This window comes from Dendrobates tinctorius, unplaced genomic scaffold (assembly GCF_039654945.1).
Source record: "Dendrobates tinctorius isolate UK_male_01 unplaced genomic scaffold, ASM3965494v1 ptg000103l, whole genome shotgun sequence".
Lineage (NCBI taxonomy): Eukaryota > Metazoa > Chordata > Amphibia > Anura > Dendrobatidae > Dendrobates > Dendrobates tinctorius.
Window position 1 is genome coordinate 44,881,804 of NW_027361771.1, and position 21,290 is coordinate 44,903,093.

Consider the following 21,290-nt stretch of genomic DNA (forward strand, 5'->3'; position numbering starts at 1 on the left):
GGAGATTCATTTTTTGATCCCTTTATCTGACCTAGACCGAAATGTTTCATTTCGAACCTTTCAAGAATGGAGAATGTAGGACATTTCTGTAAGAAAGACATGTTGTAGGAAGATGTATTATCATCACTTTTCATGAGTAATCTGAATGTTTTGTTCTATAGGTAAGGATAAAGGAGAACCCAGCTGGTGTGACCAAGGAAATAGCGCGATTCACAGTGTGTCCACAGACACAGTGCATCTAAGCAATAGAAATGAGGAGCTAGATGAACATACTGCACTCAGTTATAATTACACAGAGACACTCAGTAACATGGAGCCTACCCCAAATGAAGATGGATCCTTCCTTAGCCAGACCTTTCAGCCCCCAAGAGAACACCTCCAGATGCAGTATATGGCGGGCATAAATAAAAGCAGCAGTTATATGATGGAACATAAACACTCCATAGGCAGAAGGTTGGAACAGCCAGACACAGGCCCTCCTTCTGTCCCTTGCCCCACGTACTGCTCCAAGTGCACAAAAATGTTTGCCACTAGTGAAGCATATGGCTGCCATGAACCAATGCACCTGGTAAACATTAAGCTATTTCCCTGCACAGAGTGTGGAAAGTATTATCGTCAGAACACTGCTCTTGTGATACATCGGAGGACACACACCGGGGAGAAGCCAAACTGCTGCCGTGGGTGCGGGAGATGCTTTAATGCCAGGTCAAGCCTGGTCACCCATGGGAAGGTTCACTCTGGAAAAAAGCTCTACTCCTGCTCAGAGTGCGGGAAAAATTTTGCTAAAACTGACGACCTTATCAACCACCAGCTGGTGCACTATCGCGAGAGAAAATACATCTGCAGTGACTGTGGCAAATCCTTCAAGGTTGAGGAAGAGCTAGTAGCCCATAGGAATATTCACCCTGTGGAAGAACTGTTTCTCTGTTCCGTTTGTGGCAAAGATTTTACCCAATATCCAAAACTTCTACGGCATGAGAAGACCCACCCAAAATTACCACCGGTTTTTATCACTAGTGAAAGAATGTTAAAGGATCAGTATACTTAAAATTCTGGTTGGGTTAAATGTAAGAGCTAGAACTGGTAATCACACGTGTAAGCATTTCCGCCCATTTTCAGATGAGTCAGCAGAATCGGGTTCTGCAAAACACGTGTTATAGCAGAGGAACCTGCTGGCTCAAAGACTAGCAGTCATAATACTAATGATTTGCATCTTCATGAACATTTGGGATAAGCTGGCAAGCCCAGAAACACTAATGAACCCCCAGCCTCTCCTTTAATATTGGCACAATCTCCAGATGTTCAGTCATGGAAGATAAGTCAGCGGAAAGAACCAAATTCTCCCGAGATGCGTTTCCTCATAGTTCTCATTAAGAAGCTGAAGATGTTAACCTATGATGTGGGTATGGGTGGTGGTGATGGTGTATGTATACTGGGCAAATTGTGTTTCAGTGTAACAGCCCTTATGAAGATTGTCTCATTGAGTGGTGGGGCAGTCTGGATATCTGAATTCTAAATCGGAAGCTGTTGAAAATGGCTTATTTCTTTCATTAACCCTTTCGCGACCTGCTCCATACTAGTACTGCGCATGTCGCTTCTCTCTTTGATGTGGGCTCCGGCGGTGAGCCCACACCTTTCCTGGCACATGTCAGCTGTTTTGAACAGGTGACATGTCCCCGAAACAGTTGCGGGTGGATTTGTGATCCACCTGCGGCTATTAGCCTGTTAAATGCAGCCGTCAAACTCTTGACAGCGGCACTTAACGCGCGTGTCAGCTCATCGGAAATCCGCCCATTGTGACCCCCGTCACATGATCGCGGGTCACCGATGGGTTGGCATGACAACTTCTATGGTTGTCACTGCCGGCTTGCTGTGAGCGTCGCCCAAAAGTTAAAAAAAAAAAAAAAGTTTTTAAAAATATAAAAAATATATAAAAGTTTAAATCACCCCCCTTTCGCCCCATTCAAAATAAAATAATAAAAAAATCAAACGTACACATAATTGGTATCGCTGCTTTCAGAATCACCCGATCTATCCATAAAAAAAAGGATTAACTTGATAATGACGTAGCGAGAAAAAAAAGTCAAAATGCCAGAATTAATTTTTTTTTGGTCGTCGCAGCATTGCATTAAAATGCAATAACGGGCGATCAAAAGATCATATCTGCACCAAAATGATATCATTAAAAATGTCAGCTCGGCACGCAAAAAATAAGCACTCGCCCAGCCCCAGATCCCAAAAAGTGATTCTATGGGTATCAGAAAATGCAATTTCTTTTTTTTAACATACTTTGGATTTTTTTTTCACCACTGAAATAAAAAAGAACCTGATGGAAAATTAAAAAGTTATGGCTCTGGGAAGAAGGGGAGCGAAAAACAAACGCAAAAACTAAAAAGGGATCCATCATGAAGGGGTTAATATATGAACCCATCACCAAGACATCATTTTTTAAAATGAATAAATCCCCACTACATCTACCCCCCTCCACCCCATCAAAAAAAATCTTTAAAGATATTAGCAAAACCTGTTTATATGCAGTGTGCCAATTGGGTAACTATGTTTAGTCCTCTTTGAAGACAGCTCCTCTGGTCTTGTCTTACCTATTTACTTTACACATAAACCCCGGGGGCATAGAAAAGTAAAAAAACTCGCCTGTTAAATTCTCTGCTACTCTGGCGGTTCTTTAGCCTGACTGCATTGATGCTGTCACGTTCATCTACATGACCTCAGAAACTTAACATACATCATTACCGGCAGATGACGGCTGTGTTATACAGCCAACATCTGCCCAACAGCTGTGAGTGGATCTCTGACACCAGTATTTAAAGGACACAAACCTGGGACTGCGTGGGCTGTTCCATGCACCCTTCAGGCTCCCGAAATGTGTGTGTGGGTTGCCATGGCAGATAAGTCCTTGCTGGGGTTACCATACCTGCTATGATGATGATCCTGTGGCCGGGCTTCATAGGAAACAAAGATTGTTACTATATACAGCGGTACTGTAATGTTTCAGTATAGAGCATAAGCGATCAGTTGATGAAAGGAAACATAATTGGTAAACCCGTGAGGGCAGGGTTACCTGCTCCTCTGGACCAGTCTGTCAAATATGTAATATGTATGTAACCCTTTTCACATGTACAATACCCTGGAGTTAAGGGTTCTTTAAAAAGAAATAACTAAACAACAAAGTAAAAAAAAAATGAATTGTCCATTTTTTCCACTAGTAAAATAAAACTATTAAAAAAACATTTGTTATTACCATGTGCATAAAATATAACATTAGAAAGAACCCATCAAATCTTTGTGCTCCCCTGATTCTTCTCCTATTAGCGCTGCGTCACTCCATTGCTGAGGTATTCTCAATGAGGTTTTGATCAATTTTACTTCATCTTACCATGATATTCACACAATGTTTAAAGGATGGGTCTAATAATTTTAGATTTCATATATCAGACGATTAAGGATGTGGTGATATCACATATTTTTGACCCTCTTCTAACGGGGAAAAAGGGTGTTATTTGAATTGTTAGGTTTCTTTGTATTTTTTTTTTTTTCTTAAAACATCCTTTTTCTTTTACAACATGCAATCGTGTGCTTGCTTGTTCTGTGTACTGCAAAACTAATGTATTGCAGAATATAGCTAAAATAAAAGTTTTCTAAGAATCCCAGATTGTAGATGGACTTCTCAGAAATACCAATATGATAGTCATAGGGTCTTCAGCAGCTCACTGACTAACATGGCGACCCATTGGTGTTAGTGACATTTAGGCCACATTTACGCCATTCAGTATTCGGGCAGCATTTTACCTAGTATCTAAGTATCGCCCAGGAGTGGGTGATAAACACAGAAGTGGTGACATGTTTCTATTATACTTTTCCTCTGGTTGTTCCACTCCTGGTTTTGGCTTACAAATCCTGGCATAAAAACTCACCAAATACTGAACATGTGAACATGGCCTTAAAGGTAACCTGTCATCAGGTTTGAACGATATGACATAAGATCATCACCAATGCTGTATAAGCCCCCAAAACAAGAAAAACTGCTTTTATTATACTCGCCTGCGGGGCGGTCCGGTCCAAGGGGCATCGCTGGTCTTGGTCCGACTTCTCCCTTGGTTCATGTGGATGACATGTACCTGCATCATCCACAGTGTCTCTGGCATCGCGCTCCTGCATAGGCATACTTATTGGTCCTGTTGAGGTCAGAGCAAAGTACTGCAGTGTGCAGATGCTAGGGCTCTTGGACCTTTCCCTGCGCACTGCAGTACATTGCTCTGCCCTGGTCAAGGTAAAGAAGTATGCCTGCACAGGACCTCTATGCCAGGGGAGGCTGTGTGGATGACATAGGGACGCGTCATCCACACGAAGAAAGGAGGAGGACGGAATTACAAGAAGTAAGGCACTGGACCAAGAAGAGCGACACCCCTCGGACCGGACCTCCCCGCAGGTGAGTAGAGTAAGAGGTCATTATCTTTCAGGACTGGTTTGGGGCTTATAAAACATTATACAATACTGTATATCAGGCCTGAAAGGTGGTGGCCTTATCTCATATTGGTCTAACCTGGTGACTGGTTCGCTTTAACCCCTTAACGTCCAATGACTGACATAGCCGTCATTGGACGTCTCCCCCCGCTTTGATGTGGGCTCCGGCGGTGAGCCCGCATCAAAGCTGGGACATGTCAGCTGTTTTGAACAGCTGACGTGCCCTCAATAGGCGCAGGTGGAATTGCGATCCACCTGCGCCTGTTAACTAGTTAAACACCGTTGTCAAACGCAGACAGCGGCATTTAACCGGAGCTTCCGGCCACGTAGCTGGAAATGCGCGCATCGCTGACCACCGTCACGAGATCAGGGGTCAGCGATGCATTGGCATAACAACCAGAGATCTGGAGACCTCTCTGGTTGTTGATGCTGCACTGCATTGCTACGAGCGCCACCCGGTGGTCGTCGCTCATAGCAATTCAGTAATTCAGCTACATATAGGTCATCTGCTCATCGCCTATATGTAGCAGAGCCAATCAAGTATGGGTTGTTTCTAGCCTCTCATGGAGGCTATTGAAGCATGCCAAAATTAAAAAAAAAAAAAGTTTTAAAAAATATAAAATATAAACGTTTAAATCACCCCCTTTCGCCCCATTAAAAATACAATTAAAAAAAAAAAATCGCACATAGACATATTAGGTATCGCCGCTTTCAGAATCGCCCGATCTATCAATAAACAAAAAGGATTAACCTGATCGCTAAACGGCGTAGCAATAAAAAAAATCAAAACACCAGAATTACGTTTTTTGGTTGCTGTGGCATTGCGTTAAATTGCAATAACGGGTGATCAAAAGATCGTATCTGCACAAACGTGGTATCATTAAAAACATCAGCTCAGCCTGCAAAAAATAAGCCCTCACCCAACCCCAGATCACTAAAAATGGAGACGCTACGGGTCTCGGAAGATGGTGCAATTTTTTTTTTTTTTTTTTTTTAAAAACTTTGGAATTTTTTTTCACCACTTAGATAAAATGGAACCTAGACATGTTTGGAGACTATGAACTCGTAATGACTTGGGGAATTATAATGGCAGGTCACCTTTAGCATTTAGTGAACCTAGTAAAAAAAAGCCAAGCAAAAAACAAGTGTGGGATTGCACTTTTTTTTTTTTTGCAATTTCACCGCACTTGGAAATTTTTTCCCATTTTGTAGTACACGACATGCTAAAACCAATGGTGTCGTTCAAAATTACAACTCCTCCTGCAAAAAACAAGCGCTCACATGGCCATATTGACGGAAAAATAAAAAAGTTATGGCTCTGAGGAGAGAGAAAAATGAAAATGCAAAACCAAAAATACTCCTTGTCGTTAAGGGGTTAAGGAATTAAGAGCAATGATCAGAGCTTAGCTCCAATTGCTGCTATTATGGGCAGATGTGGGCAGTTATCACGTGCAAGCTAAGCTTTTATGTCCATTCCTTACACTTGCACCTAACCTGCAGTAAAGAATGTGGTGCGCTCCAAATCTTATTCCAGCTAGGACTGGAATAGGAGTAAGGCCGGGGTCACACTAACCGACGCAAAATACGGTCAGTATTTTACATGCGTAATACGGATGACAGACCCCTAAACAGTGCTCCGTATGTCATCCGTAATCAAGGTGTGGTCGCGTATTTTGCGCATGTAAGCATCCGTATGGCGAGATTTTCTCGCAGGCTTGCAAAATGGACATATAATGGAGCCCTATGACAGTTTTAATAAAGAAATGAAAGAATAGATATAGACACATAGAATGCATATATATATATGTATTATGTGTATATATCTATTCTTTTCTTTCTTTAATAAACCTATCAGTGTGAGTTTACTGTATAGCGCACTGAATTGCCGACTTTACTAAAAGACACCGGGTGCGTATTTCTCGCAGGTCACGTGTGGTCCGTGTGTAATCCGTATTTTTTGCGCACCCATAGACTTGCATTGGCGTACTACGGCCGTAGTACGCTGACATTCGCAGCATGCTGCGATTGGCACGGAGCGTAGAATACGGATGAGAAATATACGGCTGGTGCGAGGGACCCCATAGAGAATCATTGGTCCGTGTCTAATGCGTGCTTTTAACGCCTCTTACTCGTCCGTATTCCTCGCCAGTGTGACCCCGGCCTTAGGCTGGGATCACACATGCGAGAAACTCTGACGAGTCTTGCATCTTAATACCCAGCACTACCGCCGGCACTCGGGAGTGGAGCGTGCGGCTGCATAGAAATACATGTAGCCGCACGCTCGGGCCCCGAGTTCCGGCGGCAGTGCCGGGTATTAACATGCGAGACTCGGCTGAGTTTCTCGCATGTGTGATCCCGGCCTTATAGTGAGATGCATACCACTCGTCTGGTGCAATTGCTTCATGAAGAGACCTCTGACTACAGCACATCACCCCAGCAAGACCTGCTTGAACAGCACTGGTCTTGATGAATTGGTTCCTTTATTTTTGTAATAATAGATATATCTGTAGAATTCATTTTTAGGAGCTAATGGTCAATTTAAAAATAGCAAGATGGTCCTTATTAAAGGGAATCTGTCATCTCATTTTGGCGCAGTATTTAAATGACTTGGGTCCGGCTCAATGTGCGGTGTTTCGGGTCCTTTCCTCCACCCCTCCTTGGCCACTGTCCGCAATATTTCAGGGAATTTCCATACTTGGCCTCCATATTACGCGCATGCACATTGCAAAGCCGAAAAGCATTAGTGCGCATGCGCCAGTGAACTATGTCCCAGAAGTATTTTGCTGTGTTCTGGGACATAGTTCACCGGCGCATGCGCATTTAGACTATATGCGGACGTTGCGGATTCTCCCGCGGATCCGCAGCGTTTTTGGCCCTGCAGGTCCGCAGCAGATTCTGCTGCATTGTACAGTAGCATTAAAGTCAATGGGATTTGAAAACCGCTGTGCACATACTGCGGAAAAATCAGTGCGGATTAGCTGCGGATTCATTTCCGCAGCATGTCAATTCTTTGGGCGGTTCTGCGTTTCTGCACCCATTGACTTGCATTGATCCGCAGCAAAACTGCGGTTCTCAAAAAGATCTGCGGCTTTGCTGTGGATGAAACGCTGCAGCTCGGGAGGGGGGAAGAGTGGGGGCGGGGTGTGCGTGTATGGGCGGTGACTGGGCGTGAATGTGTGCGGGCTATGTGTGTGTGCGCGGGGCTCATCGGGCTGTCCGGGGGTCTGGCGGGGCCTGTGCGATGGTCATCGGACTGTCGGAGGTCTGTGGGGGGGCTGCGGGGCATTGGTCTGTCCGGCGGGCGGGGTTGTGTATGCAGGCATCGTCCGATAAGACTACAAGTCCCATCCGGCGATGCCTGCTACCCTGACAGTGATTGACACATTAGCCAATGATGGGACAGTAGTGGTCGCATCCAGCTAATGTGTTGAATGTAAAAAAAAAACATAACATACAAAACATACATATAACATACAACATATAACATACAGAACATATCATATATAACATACAGAACATACAACATATAACATACAGAACATACAACATATAACACACAGAACATACATATAACATACAGAACATACATATAACATACAGAACATACAACATACAGAGCATATCATATATAACACAGAACATACAACATAAGATACAGAACATATAACCTACAACATACAGAACATACATGTAACATACAGAACATATAACATACAGAACATACAACATATAAGATACAGAACATATAACATACAGAACATACAACATATAAGATACAGAACATATAACATACAGAACATACAACATATAAGATACAGAACATACAACAACATACAGAACATATAACATACAGAACATACAACATATAACACGGAACATACATAGAATATACAACATACCGAACATACAACATACCGAACGTACAACATATAACATACAACATACAGAACATACATGTAACATACAGAACATATAACATACAACACAACATAGAGTACATACTCACCGCACACACCTAAGTCCCCGAAGCCATCGATCTCCTTTTAATAAATATAAAATAAAAAACCAACCTATATTTACCTGTCCGTCGTAGTCCAATTAATAACGAGGGTCCCACGACGATATCCCGTGGAGAACAGCCGCATCAGCTGATGCGACCGCTCTCCAGGGGCTCCTGCACTGAAATGACAGGCGGAGATAATCCTCCGCGATGTAAATTCCTCCGCCGGGAAAGAGGTCCTGTATCCCTAACCCTAGCACTAACCCTATCTATCCATCCATCCATCCATCTATCCTATCTATCCATCTATCTATCTATCCTTCCATCTATCCATCCATCTATCCTTCCATCCATCCATCTATCCTTCCATCTATGTACAGTGGGGAAAAAAAGTATTTAGTCAGTCAGCAATAGTGCAAGTTCCACCACTTAAAAAGATGAGAGGCGTCTGTAATTTACATCATAGGTAGACCTCAACTATGGGAGACAAACTGAGGAAAAAAAATCCAGAAAATCACATTGTCTGTTTTTTTTTCATTTTATTTGCATATTATGGTGGAAAATAAGTATTTGGTCAGAAACAAGCAAACAAGATTTCTGGCTCTCACAGACCTGTAACTTCTTCTTTAAGAGTCTCCTCTTTCCTCCACTCATTACCTGTAGTAATGGCACCTGTTTAAACTTGTTATCAGTATAAAAAGACACCTGTGCACACCCTCAAACAGTCTGACTCCAAACTCCACTATGGTGAAGACCAAAGAGCTGTCAAAGGACACCAGAAACAAAATTGTAGCCCTGCACCAGGCTGGGAAGACTGAATCTGCAATAGCCAACCAGCTTGGAGTGAAGAAATCAACTGTGGGAGCAATAATTAGAAAATGGAAGACATACAAGACCACTGATAATCTCCCTCGATCTGGTGCTCCACGCAAAATTCCACCCCGTGGGGTCAGAATGATCACAAGAACGGTGAGCAAAAATCCCAGAACCATGCGGGGGGACCTAGTGAATGAACTGCAGAGAGCTGGGACCAATGTAACAAGGCCTACCATAAGTAACACACTACGCCACCATGGACTCAGATCCTGCAGTGCCAGACGTGTCCCACTGCTTAAGCCTGTACATGTCCGGGCCCATCTGAAGTTTGCTAGAGAGCATTTGGATGGTCCAGAGGAGTTTTGGGAGAATGTCCTATGGTCTGATGAAACCAAACTGGAACTGTTTGGTAGAAACACAACTTGTCGTGTTTGGAGGAAAAAGAATACTGCGTTGCATCCATCAAACACCATACCTACAGAACATACAACATATAACACACAGAACATACATATAACATACATATAACATACAGAACATACAACATACAGAGCATATCATATATAACACAGAACATACAACATATAAGATACAGAACATATAACATACAACATACATGTAACATACAGAACATATAACATACAGAAATAATGAGCATGCTCCGTTTTTAGCCGCTAAGCGATTCCTGAGCGTTTAAAAACGCATGCATTGGCACAAGAAGCCAAAAATGCATTAAATTTAATAGGATGCTTCTTTTAGGCTGAGTTCACACGTGGCGTTTTTTTCGCGTTTCCACGGTGGTTTTAACCGCGAAAAATAAGCATCCCATGCATTCCTGTGGGATTCTGCAATGCTGTGCTAATGCTGCGGTTTTTAGGCTAGTTTCACACTAGCGTTTATGAGCGCAGCGATGGCCTGCGCACGGCCGCCGCTAAGCCCCGCCCCCTGCCGCGCCCGTCGGTAGCTCCGCCCACCGGCGCATGACGCTGCATGCGCCCTGCGTCCCCTATCTTTATCACAGGAGGCGCAGGCCGTGCGCAGTATGCGTTTGGCGGCGCATGCGCCTTTTTGATGGTGCGCCGACGCAACCAAACTGCAGCAGGTTGCGTTTGGCGCAGGTCGGCGCACCGTCAAAAGGACGCATGCGCCGCCAAACGCATATTGCGCACGTCCTGCGCCCCCAGTGATAAAGATAGGGGACGCAGGGCGCATGCGCGGCATGGGGCGGGGCTTAGCGGCGGCCGTGCGCAGGCCGTCGCTGCGCTCATAAACGCTAGTGTGAAACTAGCCTTACCGCGGCGGAATCGCTTCGCGGTAAACGCAGCATGCTCATTAATTTCGTGGAATCGCGGCGATCCCGCACCCATAGGAATGCATTGTCCTGCTTACTTTCCACATGTGGCTGTGCACACCATGCGAAAAGTAAGCAGAACAATTGCGGATGGTACCCACGGTCCGGAGGAGAGGAGACTGTCCTCCGGGCTTTGGGTACCATATCCCTGTAAAAATTAGAATTTAAAATAAAAAATATTGTTATTCTCACCTTCCGACGTCCCGCGCAGCCTTCCCGCCTCTATCCACGCTCCCGGTCCCAGTAAGCCTTTGCGAGCGATGACGTCCGTTCTCGCGGGATCGCGAAGTCTCGTATGACTGCGAGAAGTCGCGATCCCACGAGAACAGACGTCATCGCGGTAATTGTCGCAAAGGATTACTGGGACCGGGAGCGTGGAGAGAGGCGGGAAGGCTGCGTGGGACGCCGGGTGAGAATAACAATATATTTTTTTAAATTATTTTTTACATTCTATCTTATACTATTGAGGCCGCATAGGCGGCCTCAATAGTGAAAAGTTGGTCGCACTCGTCAAACACTGTTTGCTGAGTGTGACCAACCTGTCAATCAGTTCTCCAAGCGATGCTCCAGATCGCTTGGAAAACGATAGCAATTCTGCAAGCTAATTACGCTTGCAAAATGCTAGTTTTTCCGCGGGAAAATCTCGGGAATTTAAAATGTGATTTTCCCGCGGAATGGAATTCCAGAATTCTCGCTGTAATTACCGCGAGAGTTCCGCTAAGTGTGAACCCAGCCTTAAGCATTTCTGCAGCGTCTGATCCGGCACAAATGCTGCGGAGACGCTTAAAAAAAAAAAAAACGCAACGTGGGCGCACAGCCTGAGACTTGGAATGGAAACCTGAAGAGATTTTTAGGAAGCTCAATATCCAGGACATGCACAGCCAGCTGCCTCTAGGGTATGTGTTCACCATGGGCCAGCTTCATCCACACTGGTGGTGGTCACGCCGGTGTTGATGAGCTATCGCTGGAGTCAGACGCTCCCGACTCATAGAGGCACATGCTTATACAGGAATCGGGCTCCAGACTAAGACTGTGTGCACACGCTGTGGATTGATCCGCGGGGATTTTGCAAAATCCGCACGTCAAAAGACCTGCGGATTAGCCTGCGGTTTATCACCTCTACAATGGAGGAGATGGTAAACCGCAGCAGAATTTGCAGAAAGAATTGACATGTCAATTTCTGCGGATTAGAAACCGCGCGGAAAAATCTGCACCGTCTGCACTGCGTTTTCCATTTCCCATAGGATATTATGGTACTGTACACCGTAGGGCCAAAACTGCTGTGTATCCGCAGCGTGTGCACACACCCTAAGGGTAAATTCACACGGCATTTTTTCTGCAGCAAAACCTGATTTCTTGGCAGGAAACAAGCTGCGGCAAAAACGCAGGTTTAGGTGCGTTTTTTGGGCTATCTTGTGTCTGTGCATGGTAAAAGTTGAGTGCCCCCATGACTTTTCTGCAGAAAAAAATGCTGTAAATAATGATACTTGTTTTTTCAACATCCATTCAAGCCAATGGGTGAAAAACGCAGCAGAAGCCCTGAAAGAAGTGACATGCTCTATGTCCAAAAAAATCAGCAATGCACAAAATCCCGATGACACAAAACCAAAGTGAGCACCTCGCCATAGATCTTACTCCAGTCCGTTACAGTGCGATGGAAGGCGCAAGGAACGCTGCCGCTAGTCATGAATTTGACAAGCAGCGGGTGCCCCATCCCAGATCCACCCACGTTTTAGGAACTGGGTGAAAATGCCATAAGAACGCCAAAATTGTGATTTTTCAAAGCTTTTTCCACCGGAGTGCTGACGAATCGGCCCGATGTTCCCTGAAGCGCCAGTCTATATATGAGCTAGTAGTTCCCAAGTGGCAGCTGCCAGAACAGTGCTGTCATTTCTTTTAGCTGTTTCCCAACTTTTGCTTCGCTAGGCTGTTAATGTGCCTCCATTTTGGATCAGACCCCTGGCCGCCATCACGCACCAACACCCGCAGCCGAATTCTGTGTGTACTTGTCCTAAGTGGCTGCCACATTCACAGGAACACATCTGCGCGCCATGTTATGTGTACTTGGGGATTTAGTGCTTCAGGGAGTGAACTGTACACCTATAATATAGGCAGCCATAGCCCTGCACAGGACCTAGGTCCCCCATTATTAGGCCCCGGGGTCTCCTCCTCCTCCTCCCCACACATTGGTATGGGGACTGTAGCTGCCGCGACCCATGCAGCGCGAGCACGGCATTTGTAGGTAGGTTACATCGAAACCACGCCCTCCCCGCGAGGCATGACGGGATAGGGCTGCCTCACCACACACTTCACTGTGGAAGCGGGAACCCGGAAGAGTTTTGCACCGCAGCAGGGAAGTGGATGTGACGGTGTAATATCCGCTCCAGGCCGGCGTCTACCCACCGGAGACAGGACAGGGAACCTGGACTATCAGCGGAATATCAGGGTGAGGGCGGAGTCAGGCGTCATTACTGCACGGGAGAATATTCCGCTACTACGCCCGCACACTATAGTGTCCATTATATCATTACTACACTACAGCTCTGCGTGGTATAACAGTGTACAGTATATGCTTATTAGCCTGCAGCCACCCACACAATAGTGTCACACTGCACATTACATCTCCCCATATCATAGTGTCACACTGCACATTACATCTCCCCATATCATAGTGTCACACTGCACATTATATTACATCTCCCCATATAATAGTGTGATACTGCACATTATATTACATCTCCCCATATAATAGTGTCACACTGCACATTATATTACATCTCTCCATATAATAGTGTCACACTGCACATTATATTACATCTCCCCATATAATAGTGTCACACTGCACATTACATCTCCCCATATCATAGTGTCACACTGCACATTACATCTCCCCATATCATAGTGTCACACTGCACATTATATTACATCTCCCCATATAATAGTGTGATACTGCACATTATATTACATCTCCCCATATAATAGTGTCACACTGCACATTATATTACATCTCTCCATATAATAGTGTCACACTGCACATTATATTACATCTCCCCATATCATAGTGTCACACTGCACATTATATTACATCTCCCCATATAATAGTGTGATACTGCACATTATATTACATCTCCCCATATAATAGTGTAATACTGCACATTATATTACATCTCCCCATATAATAGTGTCACACTGCACATTATATTACATCTCCCCATATAATAGTGTCACACTGCACATTATATTACATCTCCCCATATAATAGTGTCACACTGCACATTACATCTCCCCATATCATAGTGTCACACTGCACATTATATTACATCTCCCCATATAATAGTGTCACACTGCACATTATATTACATCTCCCCATATAATAGTGTCACACTGCACATTATATTACATCTCCCCATATAATAGTGTCACACTGCACATTATATCTCCCCATGTCATAGTGTCACACTGCACATTATATTACATCTCCCCATATAATAGTGTGATACTGCACATTATATTACATCTCCCCATATAATAGTGTCACACTGCACATTATATCTCCCCATATCATAGTGTCACACTGCACATTATATTACATCTCCCCATATCATAGTGTCACACTGCACATTATATTACATCTCCCCATATCAGTGTCACACTGCACATTATATTACATCTCCCCATATAATAGTGTCACACTGCACATTGTATTACATCTCCCCATATAATAGTGTCACACTGCACATTATATTACATCTCCCCATATAATAGTGTCACACTGCACATTATATTACATCTCTCCATATAATAGTGTCACACTGCACATTATATTACATCTCCCCATATAATAGTGTCACACTGCACATTATATTACATCTCCCCATATAATAGTGTCACACTGCACATTATATTACATCTCTCCATATAATAGTGTCACACTGCACATTATATTACATCTCCCCATATAATAGTGTCACACTGCACATTACATCTCCCCATATCATAGTGTCACACTGCACATTACATCTCCCCATATCATAGTGTCACACTGCACATTACATCTCCCCATATCATAGTGTCACACTGCACATTACATCTCCCCATATCATAGTGTCACACTGCACATTATATTACATCTCCCCATATAATAGTGTCACACTGCACATTATATTACATCTCCCCATATAATAGTGTCACACTGCACATTATATTACATCTCTCCATATAATAGTGTCACACTGCACATTATATTACATCTCCCCATATAATAGTGTCACACTGCACATTACATCTCCCCATATCATAGTGTCACACTGCACATTATATTACATCTCCCCATATAATAGTGTCACACTGCACATTATATTACATCTCCCCATATAATAGTGTCACACTGCACATTACATCTCCCCATATCATAGTGTCACACTGCACATTATATTACATCTCCCCATATAATAGTGTCACACTGCACATTATATTACATCTCCCCATATAATAGTGTCACACTGCACATTACATCTCCCCATATCATAGTGTCACACTGCACATTATATTACATCTCCCCATATAATAGTGTCACACTGCACATTATATTACATCTCCCCATATAATAGTGTCACACTGCACATTACATCTCCCCATATCATAGTGTCACACTGCACATTATATTACATCTCCCCATATCATAGTGTCACACTGCACATTATATTACATCTCCCCATATCATAGTGTCACACTGCACATTATATTACATCTCCCCATATAATAGTGTCACACTGCACATTATATTACATCTCCCCATATAATAGTGTCACACTGCACATTATATTACATCTCCCCATATAATAGTGTCACACTGCACATTATATTACATCTCCCCATATAATAGTGTCACACTGCACATTACATCTCCCCATATCATAGTGTCACACTGCACATTATATTACATCTCCCCATATAATAGTGTCACACTGCACATTATATTACATCTCCCCATATAATAGTGTCACACTGCACATTACATCTCCCCATATCATAGTGTCACACTGCACATTATATTACATCTCCCCATATCATAGTGTCACACTGCACATTATATTACATCTCCCCATATAATAGTGTCACACTGCACATTATATTACATCTCCCCATATAATAGTGTCACACTGCACATTATATTAATCTCCCCATATAATAGTGTCACACTGCACATTATATTACATCTCCCCATATAATAGTGTCACACTGCACATTATATTACATCTCCCCATATAATAGTGTCACACTGCACATTACATCTCCCCATATCATAGTGTCACACTTCACATTATATTACATCTCCCCATATAATAGTGTCACACTGCACATTATATTACATCTCCCCATATAATAGTGTCACACTGCACATTACATCTCCCCATATCATAGTGTCACACTGCACATTATATTACATCTCCCCATATAATAGTGTCACACTGCACATTATATTACATCTCCCCATATAATAGTGTCACACTGCACATTATATTACATCTCCCCATATAATAGTATAATACTGCACATTATATTACATCTCCCCATATAATAGTGTGATACTGCACATTATATTACATCTCCCCATATAATAGTGTCACACTGCACATTACATCTCCCCATATCATAGTATCACACTGCACATTATATTACATCTCCCCATATAATAGTGTCACACTGCACATTATAATACATCTCCCCATATAATAGTGTCACACTGCACATTATATTACATCTCCCCATATAATAGTGTCACACTGCACATTATATTACATCTCCCCATATCATAGTGTCACACTGCACATTACATCTCCCCATATCATAGTGTCACACTGCACATTATATTACATCTCCCCATTTAATAGTGTCACACTGCACATTATATTACATCTCCCCATATCATAGTGTCACACTGCACATTACATCTCCCCATATAATAGTGTCACACTGCACATTATATTACATCTGTCCATATAATAGTGTCACACTGCACATTATATTACATCTCCCCATATAATAGTGTCACACTGCACATTATATTACATCTCCCCATATCATAGTGTCACACTGCACATTATATTACATCTGTCCATATAATAGTGTCACACTGCACATTATATTACATCTGTCCATATAATAGTGTCACACTGCACATTATATTACATCTCCCCATATAATAGTGTCACACTGCACATTATATTACATCTCCCCATATCATAGTGTCACACTGCACATTATATTACATCTCCCCATATAATAGTGTCACACTGCACATTATATTACATCTCCCCATATAATAGTGTCACACTGCACATTATATTACATCTCCCCATATCATAGTGTCACACTGCACATTATATTACATCTGTCCATATAATAGTGTCACACTGCACATTATATTACATCTCCCCATATAATAGTGTCACAATGCACATTATATTACATCTCCCCATATAATAGTGTCACACTGCACATTATATTACATCTCCCCATATCATAGTGTCACACTGCACATTACATCTCCCCATATAATAGTGTCACACTGCACATTATATTACATCTGTCCATATAATAGTGTCACACTGCACATTATATTACATCTCCCCATATAATAGTGTCACACTGCACATTATATTACATCTCCCCATATCATAGTGTCACACTGCACATTATATTACATCTGTCCATATAATAGTGTCACACTGCACATTATATTACATCTGTCCATATAATAGTGTCACACTGCACATTATATTACATCTCCCCATATAATAGTGTCACACTGCACATTATATTACATCTCCCCATATAATAGTGTCACACTGCACATTATATTACATCTCCCCATATCATAGTGTCACACTGCACATTATATTACATCTGTCCATATAATAGTGTCACACTGCACATTATATTACATCTCCCCATATAATAGTGTCACACTGCACATTATATTACATTTCCCCATATCATAGTGTCACACTGCACATTATATTACATCTGTCCATATAATAGTGTCACACTGCACATTATATTACATCTCCCCATATAATAGTGTCACACTGCACATTATATTACATCTCCCCATATAATAGTGTCACACTGCACATTATATTACATCTCCCCATATCATAGTGTCACACTGCACATTACATCTCCCCATATAATAGTGTCACACTGCACATTATATTACATCTGTCCATATAATAGTGTCACACTGCACATTATATTACATCTTCCCATATAATAGTGTCACACTGCACATTATATTACATCTCCCCATATAATAGTGTAATACTGCACATTATATTACATCTCCCCATATAATAGTGTCACACTGCACATTATATTACATCTCCCCATATAATAGTGTCACACTGCACATTATATTACATCTCCCCATATCATAGTGTCACACTGCACATTACATCTCCCCATATAATAGTGTCACACTGCACATTATATTACATCTGTCCATATAATAGTGTCACACTGCACATTATATTACATCTCCCCATATAATAGTGTCACACTGCACATTATATTACATCTCCCCATATCATAGTGTCACACTGCACATTATATTACATCTGTCCATATAATAGTGTCACACTGCACATTATATTACATCTGTCCATATAATAGTGTCACACTGCACATTATATTACATCTTCCCATATAATAGTGTCACACTGCACATTATATTACATCTCCCCATATCATAGTGTCACACTGCACATTATATTACATCTCCCCATATAATAGTGTGATACTGCACATTATATTACATCTTCCAATATAATAATGTAATACTGCACATTATATTACATCTCCCCATATAATAGTGTAATACTGCACATTATATTACATCTCTCCTTATAATAGTGTAATACTGCACATTATATTACATCTCCCCATATAATAGTGTAATACTGCACATTATATTACATCTCCCCATATAATAGTGTCACACTGCGCATTATATTACATCTCTCCATATAATAGTGTAATACTGCACATTATATTACATCTCCCCATATAATAGTGTAATACTGCACATTATATTACATCTCCCCATATAATAGTGTAATACTGCACATTATATTACATCTCCCCATATACTAGTGTCACAGTGCACATTATATTACATCTCCCCATATAATAGTGTCACACTGCACATTATTTTACATCTCTCCATATAATAGTGTAATACTGCACATTATATTACATCTCTCCATATAATAGTGTAATACTGCACATTATATTACATCTCTCCATATAATAGTGTAATACTGCACATTATATTACATCTCCCCATATAATAATGTAATACTGCACATTATACTACATCTACCCATATAATAGTGTAATACTGCACATTATATTACATCTCCCCATATAATAGTGTCACACTGCACATTATATTACATCTCCCCATATAATAGTGTAATACTGCACATTATATTACATCTCCCCATATACTAGTGTCACAGTGCACATTATATTACATCTCCCCATATAATAGTGTAATACTGCACATTATATAACATCTCTCCATATAATAGTGTAATACTGCACATTATATTACATTTCCCCATATAATAGTGTAATACTGAACATTATATTACATCTCCCCATATAATAGTGTAATACTGCATATTATATTACATCTCCCCATATAACAGTGTCACACTGCACATTATTTTACATCTCTCCATATAATAGTGTAATACTGCACATTATATTACATCTGTCCATATAATAGTGTAATACTGCACATTATATTACATCTCTCCATATAATAGTGTAATACTGCACATTATATTACGTCTCCCCATATAATAGTGTAATACTGCACATTATATTACGTCTCCCCATATAATAGTGTAATACTGCACATTATATTACATCTCCCCATATAATAGTGTAATACTGCACATTATATTACGTCTCCCCATTTAATAGTGTAATACTGCACATTATATTACATCTCCCCATACACTAGTGTAATACTGCACATTATATTACATCTCCCCATATAATAGTGTAATACTGCACATTATATTACATCTCCCCATATAATAGTGTCACATTGCACATTATATTACATCTGTCCATATAATAGTGTGATACTGCACATTCTATTACATCTCCCCATATAATAGTGTAATACTGCACATTATATTACATCTCCCCATATAATAGTGTAATACTGCATATTCTATTACATCTCCCCATATAATAGTGTCACACTGCACATTATATTACATCTCCCCATATAATAGTGTCACACTGCACATTATATTACATCTCCCCATATAATAGTGTGATACTGCACATTATATTACATCTCCCCATATAATAGTGTCACACTGCACATTATATTACATCTCCCCATATAATAGTGTCACACTGCACATTATATTACATCTCCCCATATAATAGTGTCACACTGCACATTATATTACATCTCCCCATATAATAGTGTAATAATGCACATTATATTACATCTCCCCATATAATAGTGTAATACTGCACATTATATTACATCTCCCCATATAATAGTGTCACACTGCGCATTATATTACATCTCTCCATATAATAGTGTCACACTGCACATTATATTACATCTCCCCATATAATAGTGTCACACTGCACATTATATTACATCTCCCCATATAATAGTGTAATACTGCACATTATATTACATCTCCCCATATACTAGTGTCACAGTGCACATTATATTACATCTCCCCATATAATAGTGTAATACTGCACATTATATTACATCTCCACATATAATAGTGTCACACTGCACATTATTTTACATCTCTCCATATAATAGTGTAATACTGCACATTATATTACATCTCTCCATATAATAGTGTAATACTGCACATTATATTACATCTCCCCATATAATAGTGTAATACTGCACATTATATTACATCTCCCCATACACTAGTGTAATACTGCACATTATATTACATCTCCCCATATAATAGTGTAATACTGCACATGATATTACATCTCCCCATATAATAGTGTGATACTGCACATTATATTACATCTCCCCATATAATGTGATACTGCACATTATATTACATCTCCCCATATAATAGTGTGATACTGCCCATTATATTACATCTCACCATATAATAGTGTAATACTGCACATTATATTACATCTCCCCATATAATAGTGTAATACTGCACATTATATTACATCTCCCCATATAATAGTGTGATACTGCACATTATATTACATCTCCCGATATAATAGTGTGAGACTGCACATTATATTACATCTCCCCATATAATAGTGTAATACTGCACATTATATTACATCTCCCCATATAATAGTGTAATACTGCACATTATATTACATCTCTCCATATAATAGTGTGATACTGCACATTATATTACATCTCCCCATATAATAGTGTGATACTGCACATTATATTACATCTCCCCATATAATAGTGTCACTCTGCACATTATATTGCATCTCCCCATATAATAGTGTAATACTGCACGTTATATTACATCTCCCCATATAATAGTGTAATACTGCACATTATATTACATCTCCCCATATAATAGTGTAATACTG

General features: G+C 41.0%; 2 protein-coding genes across 4 annotated transcripts in view; both read left to right on the forward strand.

Moving 5' to 3' along the window:
* The window catches only part of LOC141100120 (uncharacterized), a 44,278-nt gene extending 39,279 nt beyond the window's left edge, over positions 1–4,999 (forward strand). For 2 of the 3 annotated variants that reach the window (XM_073588367.1, XM_073588366.1), the window contains exon 3: positions 162–4,999. In XM_073588367.1, the coding sequence (XP_073444468.1) occupies positions 162–1,048 (887 nt within the window). In that variant the 3' untranslated portion in view covers positions 1,049–4,999. The remainder of the gene's footprint in view (positions 1–161) is intronic. The other variant, XR_012234604.1, reaches the window with a different exon arrangement.
* Positions 5,000–12,939: 7,940 nt separating this feature from the next.
* Positions 12,940–21,290, forward strand: part of LOC141100121 (uncharacterized) — a 42,932-nt gene continuing 34,581 nt past the window's right edge. The window contains exon 1 of the mRNA XM_073588368.1: positions 12,940–13,095. The gene's annotated coding sequence lies outside the window, so the exon portion shown is untranslated. The remainder of the gene's footprint in view (positions 13,096–21,290) is intronic.